This window comes from Budorcas taxicolor, chromosome 3 (assembly GCF_023091745.1).
Source record: "Budorcas taxicolor isolate Tak-1 chromosome 3, Takin1.1, whole genome shotgun sequence".
In the NCBI taxonomy this organism is placed as follows: Eukaryota; Metazoa; Chordata; class Mammalia; order Artiodactyla; family Bovidae; genus Budorcas; species Budorcas taxicolor.
Genome location: NC_068912.1, coordinates 74,247,991 through 74,262,246, shown reverse-complemented (window position 1 = coordinate 74,262,246; position 14,256 = coordinate 74,247,991). Strand labels below are relative to the sequence as shown.

The window sequence follows — 14,256 nt, the reverse complement described above, 5'->3', positions numbered from 1 at the left end:
AAATTATTTCATTAAATCAGATATTAAAAAACAGACTCAGATCTGTTTCATAGATTAGTACATTAGCACATTAGAAATGTGAAACCATTCTCTCTCTTAAAAACAATCCCAGCTTCACCAATAGTAAATATTTCTGTTACTTTCTCTCCATGAGAAAATGGATAAAGAGGCTGGAGGCAAGGAAGCCAGGGAAACAGTCTTCTTTCTAATGAAGAAATTAGCATTTCGGTAGATATATGAGTTGTTTACAATTTAAAACAAATTGATGTAAAATTTCAGAAAATAGAATAATTTTCATTCTAAATTTAAAAATGTGTAATCTATATATGAGCAAATATGGTATATGCCTGATTGAACTTCATTTCTAGAGAATCAAAATATAGTAGGCTTGTGGTATCATAATGTAATGGTTTACAACTCAACTTGTATAAATGGCAAGCCTTTAAGTAGAATCCTCACTTAAGATTTATAAAATAGAGACTCCATAAAATTAAAATTCTGTGCTCCTTCATTATTTAAAAGAGTAGAGAGTAGGGAAGAGTGAGAAAAAAAATGTAAAGCAGCATGTATTGAAGATATAATTCCATTTGATTTTAAAACTAATTGTTGACCTCCTTTGGGGGGAAAAAACCTTACTTCTAGAAGTGCTGAAGTCTTTCATAGATGTGCACATAGATGTCACTGTGAGAACAAAGTCACCCTGTACTGCTCTTTTTACTTTCTTTAGTTTTATTCAAGGTGGACTCAATTCAAAAAAGGCATTCAGGGAAGGCATGTGAAAGATTTTACTTAATAGCTACAGCACGAATCATTACAAAATTGAAACCTTTTGGGTGAGAGTAATCCAGGGGTAATGAACTTTCACATGTAATTAGTATCCATATACATGATACCAGTATAATGAAGTTCTAATTTTTAAATTTGCCATAATTCTCTGTTTCATGATTCATATGTAATCACTACCTATTAGCTGTCTTAGAGTTTTGAACTGACAGCACCTTCTTAACAAATGTGCATGTGAGTTTTAGTTTGATCTTCAAATTTTGTAAATAGATTATATCATAACCTCCATTATGAAACATCATAGATGTATGTCACCTCTTATTAACATTGTATTGCAACTCAGAAAACAGTTCTATCAATATAGCCACAGTATTAAATGTTCTTTATTTAAAAAATGATATAATTTCATTCATTGAACAATTCTGTTCACTTACTTAGACCTCAGCTTTAGTAGATTTGAGACATACACAATCACAAAGACAGCAATAAACAAGCAGCTGTGAAGATATGGCATGCTTGATGACCTAAACTTTTTACAGAGGTAAATCATGGAAACTTCATCAGTTATTCCACAATAAACTTTTAATATGTTTGTAGTAATAAATACTCTACAGTCTCTCTGTGTCACTTACCTTCTAGTAACCTGCATATTTCAAAAGAAGCTTTGGGAATAGAGTATGAAAATAAATGGGCAATATATGTGTTTAAAATTTCAAAGAATAAGAGTTTTCTGTTTTCTTAGCTGACTTAATCCCAATACAAAAGGGCTATGATTATCAACATGGGGAAGACTGAAAACAGAGCGCTAATCTGGGGTCAAAACCAACAAAAACATGCAAAGTATTAAATAAAAGGCCTAATTCTTGAAAATCTAAGAATACTGCCATAGATTGTCCACTTTATTAATATACCATTTTGTTAGTTTTTAGTTTGTCTATTACTCAATGCCAGTGTGTTCTCAGGGTCTTTTACAGTTGACTTTTACATGAGCTTCTAAAATTTTATTCCATAAGATGGTCAAGAGGTCTTTTATATAATAAATAAGTGTTCAGTATATATATGTGGCTTTAAATTGGCAATCATTTGAATCTGGCATGATTAAATGCTTATGTTTACTTAAAATGACTTGGTACATAGTTTAGGCAGATTTGCTAAATCCTTGGATAACACATTTAATTTCTTCAATTTAAAATATTTTAAAGATATCTATCATACTTATTTCATTTGAAAAGTAAACTGTTCTTATTGGTTGATGTGTCATCATTCTCTTCTGTGATACAACATAGCTGAATAAATTCACTGTGTGGAAAATCAGAATAGCTTTGTAAAATCTATAATAGTCGATATTACATCTATTTTTACATTGCACTCACTTCTTTTTATTTGGTTTCCTAGGTCTCCAGTTTTTCAAACCAGTATTGAGAAGTTTTGGGATTGTCATAATTTTGGCATGCATTTTTTTTCCTGCTCAAAACTAAGTATACTTGAGTGAACTTAAAGACTAAGGAACTTAAACTTGGAAACTGATATACTCTTCTGCAGTGACTTTAGATGTTTTCTTCCTTATCACATTTAGGGCTTCTGAACATCCTGAAATCTAACCTCAGCTATCATCCAAAGGCCAATATCATTTAGGACTAACATTTCTTACCAGGTTTTTCATGTACTAACACATTACATGCTGTTTACGTAACTCTTCCTTTCCACTTCCTTTTCAAGCTTGTTCGAAAACTGCCATCAGCCACAGCTACCATCTATCCCTGGGCAGGAAACTATTCCATAGTTAAGCATGGGTTTTAGGTTGTTTTCCTTTATGAATTTCTGTGGTTGGATGAAAAGTGATATTTCTTTGACATCTCAATTACCACTTGGGGATAGTAGTTTCTCAAATTATTAATACAAATGATGTACTTCGTTATGAAGCAATATAATGCTGAACATTTGAAGATAAATTTGTATTTCTGTAATTAAACAAGCAGAGTTCATTCACTTTATCAGCTCGATGGTCTGTACAGTCACGAAGCACTTCAACCATATAGTGGGACCCCACTGATGTGCACTTGGTTTTGGCAGATAATTATTCATTCATTCACTGAACAAAGAGTCACTGAACACTTTCTATATTTCAAGTGCAAGGTGCTGGAAGAAATAACCCATTCAAGCTCACACTACTTGAATCTATGCTATGTATGTGCCTAAATCTAGGGCCTAAAGCCTCTTAATTATAAGGTCATTTAAGTACACTTTTTTTTAAAGTGTATAGTTTTGTCTCATCCTCCATGAGGTGACTTGTGGAATTATTCAATTCTATGGTATAGAGAATGTCCTTTTAGTATAGGTTATTTGTCATCATTTTTTTTTCCAAAACCTAGACTAGTGGAACCACCATGAGTTACATAAGCACTCTCAGCAGATTTTGCCTTCTCACTCAGTTTGACATGAGCATTTAAATTGATTCCTCCTAATTGACTTAGCCTGGTAAACATATTAATCTAATAGATATTTTGCACCTCTTAAAATTAATTCTTCCCCAGATGCCTATTGAATACACACAAAAAGGTAGTTACTATAAAGGAGTATAAATAAATTTCAAGTTTCTTAAAACTGGGAAGACAATAAAGGAAAAAGCAAGTTAAACTCTGAATGAGAAACAGTAAGTTTGCAAAACAAATGCTCTAAAGAGTACAAAGAACATTTTATGTAGGTCTGATTTGAAAGATTGTTGCATTTGTTGGGGAGTTGCTTTTATTTTTTTAAGTGTAATTCTCAAAATTTAATGTAGTGACCTACTTGTGCCAAAAAGATATCAAGCTTAGCTGTCAAGGTTTGTGCACATAATAAGAAATACATTTTAATAATAAATATTTAGATAGAAACTTTGAACCGAGGGCAGAGAAAGTGCTGTGAGGTATCAATATCATAATTTCCTTATCCTATAAATAGGCTAAACTATGGAAAGTCTTTATGGAAGCTTTAAAATATTTACTGGTCTTAGAATAGGAGTTAGTATTTAAATACACAAAAGACTGAAGAGAATACTTTGGGTGGAAAAATCAGGGAAAATAATTAGCCAAAGTACCTATATTTAAGGCTCAAATCAGTCCTTAAATAGAATTTTGAAAAAAATCACTTCACTGACTCCCAAATACAGTTTCATGAATCTTCTCCAAGCTTGTAGGAATTAAAAATGTAATCTAAAGGAAGAACATTTAACAGTTTGGATGTTCACAAATTGTCATGTTTGAAATAAATGGAATTAACTGACTCATTCAGGTAATGAATAAACCTAATTACCAACCCAACCAAAACAGACTCTAAGGTTAGCAGCTAATTTGCATATTGAATGACATTTAAGTAACATCAGTATCAATGAATACTGTGAATATGTTATGCATTTTTTCATCCTAAATCAACATTTTTAAAAAATTTAAGGGGAATAAAAGTGACACAGAGAGAGAGAGAGTAAAAGAGAAAGCAGAAGACCAAGGCCTTTGAGCAAAAACAAACTGTTGCCTTGTCTTCAAATATCTGTGTGTTGAATTCCCCATAGAATATTAACTATCCCTACACAGCCCCCACCACAGACCAAGATCATTTATAAAAATAAAAGAAGTGCTTTCACCTAATAAATAATCACACATTCAGCTACATATGGAAGAGACCCCAAAACACTAGACTGTTATTAATCTATTTTCCTTTGCTTGTGTTTCAATACTTTTGGCATATAGGGGATTATTAATATTTATGCTTCTGAGACCATTTAGGCCTTATATAAAAAATTCTACTTCAATGCATAAATAGCGGCATGCCAGAGATGCCTAGATTCACAGTAAGATTTAGGGCTATTTTTTGCCAAAAGCTGTGAACATGCAAGTTGATTAAGTGTTCTCTTTCATGCTCCTGGTCTGTGTTATTTCATTGGATAGTGAGATAGGCGGCACTTTAGGTCCATCATTAAAGTAGCTGGAGACAGCATTTGCTACCTGGCAAAACTTTTGAAGAAGGATCTTTCTTAGCAGCAGATAGACCCAGGGATCCAAGATCTGGTTCAGTGAAGCCAGGCGAACAGCTATTAAGAAGAAGTTGCACTCATCCTGATTTTCTGTGTATGTCTTGCAGTGCTCAACTGACGTGTGATTGAAGATCATTTTCAACATCATTATCTAAGAAAAAGGGACATATTATTATTCCAAAGATTAATAAAGTCATATGCATCTCCCCACATGGTTCTTTGCACATGGTTAGTTTACAATAAGTTGGTTGTTGGATTAAAACGATTAATTCAAGCAACATTTATACTCACAGAATACAGCCCTGAATTATATAAAATGTCCCTCTGGATTTTCCCACCTTTTTGCCTATTCAACATGAGGCAGATTTTTTAAAAATACATATTCTCTGGCTCTTGGTCCTTGTCAGGCAAAACATGTAATCTTAAACTTTGGCAGTTGTAACTTAAAAAAAAAAAAAAAAAAAAAGACTACTTAAGAAAAGATAGAAGCAAGAAAGGGGAAAATAGCAGTTACGTATTATTAGTATTATTATTATTGCCAGTAGCATTTTTTGACTCCTTACAATTTGCCTGACACTGTGTCAAGTTCTTCATATGTTTTAATAAATAATAGAAAATAAATACTACTGCCATCTCATTTTTATAATTGCAGAAACCAAGCTTTAATGACATAAAATAGCTGAGTCAGACTTAAACCCAGGTTCACTAACATATTACAGATAGCATATGACCCCTTCCGGGTCTCTACCCAGTCACTGCACATACACCAGAATGTAAATTCCATAAAGGTAGGATCTGGGCCAATATCTTTTTCCCCACTATTTCCTCAGTACCTAGACTAATAATTAGCAGGTTGTGTTCAATAAACATCTGTGAATGAATATGTGATACATATATGAATATATTAATATATGACATCTATAATATACATAATATATTTATATTTGAATGAATAAATATTTGTGATTTCCACAGGAGAGAAAAAAAATGAAGATTCATACACATCAGAAAAGATATTCAAGCTTGTTAGTCCATCAGAGAAATGAATGTTATGACAAAGAAACCATTTTATATTCACTAGTTTGAGAAAAATGAAGCATGACTTTTCCAAATGTTAGTGAGGATGGGGAGCAATATAGACTCTTTCACACAGTACTACCAGGAGCGTGAGCTGGAGCAGCCACCTCAGAAGACAATCAAACTCTGTCTCACCTGTTACCTTGCAGAAGTCCCACTCCCAAGAATGCACTGCCTTGAATTCCTGCACCTGAGGTTGTGTGTCTGACTGTTCATTACAGCATTGTTCATAACAGCAATAAAAAAGCAGGAACAACCTCAAAACAGGTTCACACTTGCAAGCAAAGAAAGGTACTGACTTTATTACCAGCTCCTAAATTGGTCTTTCTAGACATGCACAGCTATTGAGCACTTCAAATGTGGCTGAAGAAAATTGGGACGTTGGGATAGGTAATGATTATATAATGAAATGATAATATATTTATATAGTGTTTTAAAATACATTGTTAAACTTAGCATCATTTGTTTCTTGTTACTTTTTAAAAACATTTTGTAAAATATTACACTAGTAGAAAATTTAAAATTATATATGTGGTATGCATTTGTTGTTCATATTATATTTTGACTGAACTCAAAGTGTTGATTAAGACCCACATTTATTTGGATGGTCTGTCCTCAGGTCGTATATCCCAAATTGAAGGGTTCGAAACATCCCTGAGCATCCTAAACACCCACAAACCTACTATCCACAGCCACAGCACTTACTTTCTTACAGTCACCCTGACTCAACATGTCAGGGTCACCTGTGAAACCCTTTACCTCATCCTCTGCAATGCAGTTTGCTCTTTTTCCAGTCTCATCTTAGTTCAGCACTTCCTCTTATCTGATTTATAGTAATAACAGACATCCCGACAGAGCAAACAGATGTCAGCATGACACAAATTCGGCACCCTAAATCCCAGCTCTGATCAAATCCTCATCAGCTATACAAATGTCAACTTGGTCTTACTGGACAGAGTTGTATGTGTGGTAGTCACTCAGTCGTGTCTGACTCTTGGCGATCCCATAGACTGTAACCCGCCAGGCTCCTCTGTGGAATTCTCCAGGCAAGAATACTGGCATAGGTAGCCATTCCCTTCTCCAGAGGATCTTCCCGACCCAGGGATTGAACCCAGGTCTCCTGCATTGCAGGCAGATTCTTTATCATCTGAGCTACCAGGGAAGTCCTACCAGGGACAGAGTTGAGTCACAGGTTAATTCTTAAAACAATCACTGGCAAAGGGAATGGAAATGTCCAGGTATTGCTTATAATATGGATCCCTAACTGGCAACTCACTCCAGTATTCTTGCCTGGAGAATTCCATGGACAGAGGAGCCTGGCAGGCTATAGTCCATGGGATCACAAAGAGTTGGACATGACTGTGTGACTAACTTTCACTTTTTAACCCCCAGACCATGGACGAGTACCAGTCCATGGCCTTTTAGGAACCAGACTGCACAGCAGGAGGTGGGCAGTGGGCCAGGGAGCCAAACTTCACCTACCCTGAGCTCCCCACACTCACAGTTCCCCACACTCACAGTATCATCTGCACCATTTCATTCCCCCGGCTGCCCCCATGTCCCCTACCCACCCCCACGCCCCTTACCCCCACCCCCCACTGTGGAAAAACTGTGTTCCACAAAACTGGCCCCTGGTGCCAAAAAGGCTGGAGTCCACTAGCTTATAAGACAAAACCATTCTCTGTGGCTTACTTCAGTCCTTGACCAATTTACACCTACTATCTGAACAAAATTATGGCTCTATAAACAAAAAGAAGAGAAAAATGTGTACACATATAATCTGTCATTTCTTTCAAAGAAACTTTTCCCAAGGGATTTATTCAATAAAAGGAAAAATCAATTGGACAAATAAGTGAATGGTCAATGAAGAATAATCTAGTAAGAAACTGCAAACATATAAATCTCTAGTATCAGGAATAAAGCTTAATAAAATACAGGTGGCTGCATAATTATATATATGTATATGAATTAAGTGAAAAAAACCAGAATGTAAGATAGTATCATGTATATAAAGTTATATTGTTATTAAAATTAAATGTAAAATATGTATTTTGATTTGTGGAAGGCAATGGAATTATTACTATTAAATAATTATTCAATTATTTAAAAATTTTTATGTGTATAAAAACATTTCAAACAATTTAGGAAAGTCTTTTGTTTAAAGGAAATGGATTATTCTCTTCATTAATAAATATGAATTATTATAACCAAATTTATTTAAAATGAATAATCTAGTATCTTCTAGTGCTGGCTCATAGCCCTGTGTTTAGGGCCTCAAGATGGGGAGATTATCCTGAATTATCTGGGTAGGTTCAATGTAACCACATGGATCCTTAAAATCTGAGAACCTTTCCAGCTGTGGTCAGAGGGAGATGGATCCAATAATTAAATATGTTGGACCATTTACTACTTTTCAGGAAGTGTTCTGACCCTCATCTAAAATAATTTAAGAACTCACATAAGTTACATCTTCATTTTCTTTTACAAAATAAAATATTGAATTTCTCCCACTTTGTATAATCAGGAAAATTCACAAAATTACTTATTAAGATGGAATTTCAGTCATTATATAGTCCTCCTTGATTATTCTAAGATTAATTTTTATGAGGCTAATAATTTAAAATTATTTCATTAGGCTAATACAGGTTTCATATGGCTGACATTGGTTGGTCTACTATAATTTCCCATAATTTCCTATTGACAATGCAGCGATTATGAAATTATGAAACCAAGCCCTGGAAGCAATAGCTGGCACATGGGGAGAGACACTCTAGCTTTTCCCAGAATTCATGACATGTGCAGTATGAAGATAATTGGAATTAGAGGCAGTGAGTGTGATATTACCATTTCCAAATGGCAGCAGGGATGGAAAATAGATCTCCTAATTTCTTGTCTAATTGTGAACATAAATGCAAGTTGTTATTTAGTTGCTCAGTTGTGTCTGATTCTTTGTGACCCCATGGACTGTAGCTCTCCAGGCTCCTCTGTCCATTGGGTTTCCCAGGCAAGAATACTGGAGTGGGTAGCTATTTCCTTCTCCATGGGATCTTCCCGACCCAGGGATTGAACCCACATCTCCTGCACTGGCAGGTGGCTTCTTTACCACTGAGCTACCAGGGCAGCCCAAATGCAAGTTAGCATCGATGAAAATAGCAAGGAAATGAGTCTTCAACACTCCTTCAGAGCTTCCAGCAGGGAATCCAGCCCTGTTGACACCTTGGTATCCTATAAGTGTCTTATATTAGACTTCCTTCTATTTAGGGAGCCAAACAGAGATTACAATTTTTGCAAATTTTTTTTTAGATGATCAGACTTCAGGAGAAAAACTCTGACATCAATATGTAAATTTATGGTAGATTAATGATTCTACCATATCTACCATTCTACCAATCTACCATTTCCTTGCTATTTTCATCGATGCTAACTTGCATTTGGGCTGCCCTGGTAGCTCAGTGGTAAAGAAGTCACCTGCTAGTGCAGGAGATTTTTAGTCCCATTCTACCAGGGGCAAGGGACAAACCAAAAACAGGCTGCTTGGCCACCATGGAAGCTATTTTTTTTTAAGAAACACACCGCACAACTGCACCTTCAAAACAGCCTCATATAACAATCCAGTCAAGAGAGCTGTGAGACCAACTCTGGTTGAAGGGAGCAGTTACTTTTCTGCCTGAATCTTCCCCAGGCTTCATGTAACTCTCCCAGGCAGGCCTCTTGCCTCTCCTCTGGTTATCAGCAGGAAGAGAGAGTTCTTTTTGTACCAGGATAAGAATGAACACAACCACATCAGTAACCCCTAAATTCTCCATCCCTGCTTAGTGTCAAAGGCAATTACTTTTCTTGATCCTAAAGAAAAAAACAAGATTTGTCCCTTCCCCAGTGAGAATGATCTTTAAAACGTACAAAACTAACACTAAAAGGAAACCTGTTCTTTGGGGTTTTTTTTTGTTTTGTTTTGTTTTGTTTGTTTTTTTATCACGCCGCATGGCTTGCAGTATCTTAGCTCCCCACCAGAGATTGAACCAGCCCCAGCAGGGAAAGCACAGAATCCTAACCACTGAACCTCCAGAGGGTCCTTTGGAAGACTGTTTTTAATATTCTGCATTTGGATTTTATTTTACTGCAGTAGGATTTTTTAAACACACATTTGAAAACCTTCAGAACTTTATTTCCTGGTTCAAAACTGCCTTGGATTATAGACTACATGTATCTATTGAAGATGATACATAAGAAAATACAGAAAAATTAACTTGTGGGGAGGGAATAAAATTTTATTTTTCCCTTATGCTCTATTATGTGGTTTTTATGATTTCCAAATTATTCCTAATATAAGCGCGTAAAAGAACTTTCCTTACAGCCAGTCTTATCTATGCTGCTTTGGTCTCTGTAATTCTCTGTTGTCAGGCTACAGGAGAATAAACCTGCTTTACTGGAAACTCCCTGTACAGTGTGATAAATGTGCTAGTTATAATACACTCAAACCAGCCTGGGCCCTTTGAACCACTTAATCACATAATTTGAAGTACTTTCATGGCAGGAAGCTTCACTGTAGATTTAAGAAATAACTGTAGTCTTTCTGGTCTGATTACAACTCTGTTCTCAGGTTGCCAAATCATCTCAGCATTCTAGACTCTGTTTCAGAAGCCTTGCCTAATCTGAAAACTTTGGAAATAAACAGTTCACACACATTAAGAAAAGTTACTAGAAGTGGCATTATTTCATCTCCACTATTATGCAGTTTTATTAAATGTTTCAAAACAACAACGGGCCAAGAATCAGAAAAAAAGCAACTCTTACCCTGGCTCTGCCAGCATTTATGACTTTAGGCAAGTCACTTACTCTCCATGCTTTATTAAATTTAATATTAAACCCTGGGGCTGGACTGGATGGTCTCTCATATATTCTTCAATGGCTAAATTTTTTCTGATGAATTCTGGGGCAAAGCTGGAAAATGAATAAGGGTTTAATTTGGAGGAAAAAAAAAGAAAAAGAAACCAAAAGGTAAAAGGTATAGAACAAAAGACAAAACTTTTCTAGGAAAACTTTACATGTGATTTTTGCGAAATGGAGGAGAGGAAAACTACAAAGTTAGAAAGTGGACAGTATAAGACGACAAGGGACAAGATTCATGAGGCTCTAGGGGAGATATTACAGAAGTTGCACACTTAGGCAAACACACAGATCAGAGTTAAAGACCTGCCATGAATCTGACTCCACTTTGTTTCTAGTTTGGGGTCCAGTTACCTAACTTTGGATCTTGATTTCTCCTCTTCTCTAAAACATCATTCATCCACGCTTACTGAGCATCTTCTCACCTAGTAGTGCAGTTGTGAAAATTAAAATGAGATAAGGATAATTGACACCTTCAATCTACACAGCATACCTCTCCCCAGCCCCAGGCTATTGTACTATTGCACAGGCTTCCAGAACAGAATGCTTTGATGTTCAGAGAAAGAACAGGAATGCTTATGGGGAAAAGTGCAAGGAAATGAATGCATGATCTATATAGGTCTGCTTTCCTTAAAATTCTACCTAATAGAGTCATTTCAAAAAACCCCCCAAAACTTCCAAATTTGCACCTTAAAAATATTTGAAAATGCATAATTACCATTCAGTCAATATACAGGAGGGACCTCAAAATTATAAAGAAGCTTGAAGTCTGCCACCACATTACTTGGTACCGAGGAATTACTCTCTCCTCTCAGCTAGTATGAATTGTAAAATCGGTGTGGCTCAGTATAACTGGGTACATGTGTTATGTCTAGATAAATTTTTAATCTTTCTATTAGAATAGTCCAAAAATGTCAGTAACAAGAATACAAACTCTGGCTGAAAAGAGGAAGGCAAAAATCTACTCTATAAAAATATTCATTCTTTGGATTATAGATGATGGATTAGCTTTGTAATACATGTCAGAAGAGGTACTTTATTATATTTCAAACTTTTGTATTCCAGGTGTCAAGAGAAAGTCTAGACAATATGTCTTTGTCAAAGTGTAAGGAATATTAACCTAAAAATATTTAGAGTTAAGACAGGTTTTTTTTGTGCCAAAGTACAGTTTTCTTTAAGCCCCAAATACTCTATCCTACCACTGTCTTACACTCAGAAAACCACAGTATTAGTGACAAGAGCAGCTAAGTGGTTAAGGAAGGAATCAGAGGTGTGGGCTAGGTTTTGTGGGCAGGGATATTCTCCTCAATATAAATATAACAGAAAATTAAAAACAAGTTACCAATAAAAGGATACTGTTCAAATTATGGAACATCTATCAGTGTGCATAATATACATCAGTATACATCTCAATGCTAACATTTAAAATCATGTTTTTGAAGAATAATTAATAATACAAAGAAATGTTCAAGATTTAAAAGTGAAAACAAATGAAAACAAATGTTTATGATATAACATAATCCAAAAGGATAAAACTACTCTGTGTGTATATATAGAAAAATATTAGAAATAGTTAACCTGGAGTAGGAAATTAAGGTCATTTCTATTTTCTTCTCTATATTTTTCTTTGTTTTCCAGATTCTCCACAACATATGTATTATTTTCATACTTAGAAAATAAGCATTCATGTTCAAAAAGTTGAAACCTTAGGTATAAACAATGGCCTATTATATAATTTACTGGCAAAATTTTAGAACCTAGAACCATCATGTGGTCATTTTAGCTTGAATTCTTAGGTACTTGATGTGAGAATAATTTAACAACTAATAGGTACAGTCTGGGACTCTATAATGGGTCAAAACATTTAATAGACAAATGTATTTCGGTTTGTTAAAGAGAATGTGATGTCTGGCTATACTTTACCGGCCTCTGTGACTCATGGATAGTACAGCCATGGCGTACAAGAGTCCCTTCTTGTGCCACAGTTAAGTATACAACACAGGCTAATGACTGAGATTCTAACCTGACAACTTCTTCCTTTGTTTCATGTCAAAATGACACTCTTTTTTAAGACCTATGCTGTGAGACAACATTACCTCACAGAGGGATTCAAATAGACAGTCATGTACTTGGGATGGGCACTGGGTAAATATGGGCACATTGGGCTCTCCTTTTGAATTCTTGGTCCTCAGTCTCCTTATCTCATTCCCTAGTTAACTCATTTCTCTCTCTCTTTCTCCCTCTCTCTGTCTCTCACTTTTATTCACCACAATGACTATTTTACACATCTTCTTCTATCCTAATCACATCACAGAAAAAAAAAAAAGCTCTTTAGGTGCCTTTCACCTTCTTAGGACCAAGGTCAGCATCAGCAGCTATCCATTCCTCCTTTCCTCTTGCTCAAACAGAAAAGTCTCTATCTCCTAGCTAAGACTAACCCTCTATTTGTGCCTTGGATCCTATCCTTCATGAATGTCAGAGGTCTTATTTTCTCAGTTACCTCCTTCCTCTTTTATCTTTAACTTTTGGCCTTTCCCCATTATCGTTTTACCTTCTGTGGAATTCTCATCTCTTTACAAATACTGCTCCAGAAGTTACAGCTGAATTCTCCAAAAAGTTGTCTATCCTCTTTATCTTCAAATTTATTCCTAAACCTGCTATAATGTGACCTCAGTGCCCATAAATCCTCAGGAAAGGCTGTTTCCAAGCCAGCCAGCAAGGTTTTGAAATGCCCTGGACACTCACCAGCCTTTCTTGAAACATTCTTCTCTAAAATTCAGGTTGCCAAACATTCGGGATTCTATTTTCCAAACATTCCAAATGCCATTTGTTCTTATTTTCTTCCTAATTTTCCCAGTATCTCTCTGAGTGCTCATTTGCAGTGTCCTTTATGGCCCCTATTTCTCTATCCATCCTGGAAATATTAGCATTTTTTTAGTTCTATGTTGTATATATGGGAAGGAGCCTCTATGTACAAACTCATTGGGCAAACTCTTCTACCCCAAAGACTTCAAAACCCATCTATGAACTATAGGCTGTACCTCTTCTCTAATCTCCAGATTGATTGATTCAAGCACAATTCTGCCTAGATGTCTTATGTTAAATTCAGCAAGTTCAAACTGAAATCATTATCGTCTTCAAAGCTGCTTCTCCATCAGTCTTCCCTATCTCAGTAAACCCAGTTCCCTAAGACAGAAACTTAAGAATTATTCTTTGTTCATCTTGATTTACTGCTCTCTCTGTGTTTCTCATCTCTAACTGTTTCTCTCCTATTCCACCTCATTAGTAATATTATTCACACTCAATCACAAATTGTCCAAAAAGTTCCTAATATTTTTTAATCTATCACTTATTTCATTTTCATTCCCATTGACCCTAAAGTCAGACAACCATCATCTCTGTCTAATCCACTACAGTTGTCTATTATATGATTTGTTAGACTCCATTCTGGGCCCCTTTGTGCTGTTTACAAGGATGCTCCTGAAATAAAAATTTGA

General features: G+C 35.4%; 1 protein-coding gene across 3 annotated transcripts in view; it reads right to left on the bottom strand.

Moving 5' to 3' along the window:
• Positions 1–14,256, bottom strand: part of PTGER3 (prostaglandin E receptor 3) — a 215,532-nt gene that overhangs the window by 173,010 nt on the left and 28,266 nt on the right. For 2 of the 3 annotated variants that reach the window (XM_052637045.1, XM_052637046.1), the window contains exon 2: positions 4,767–4,946. In XM_052637045.1, coding sequence (XP_052493005.1) covers positions 4,767–4,946 — 180 coding nt within the window. Of the gene's footprint in view, positions 1–4,766; positions 4,947–11,113; positions 11,185–14,256 lie in introns of those variants that run through there. The other variant, XR_008199123.1, reaches the window with a different exon arrangement.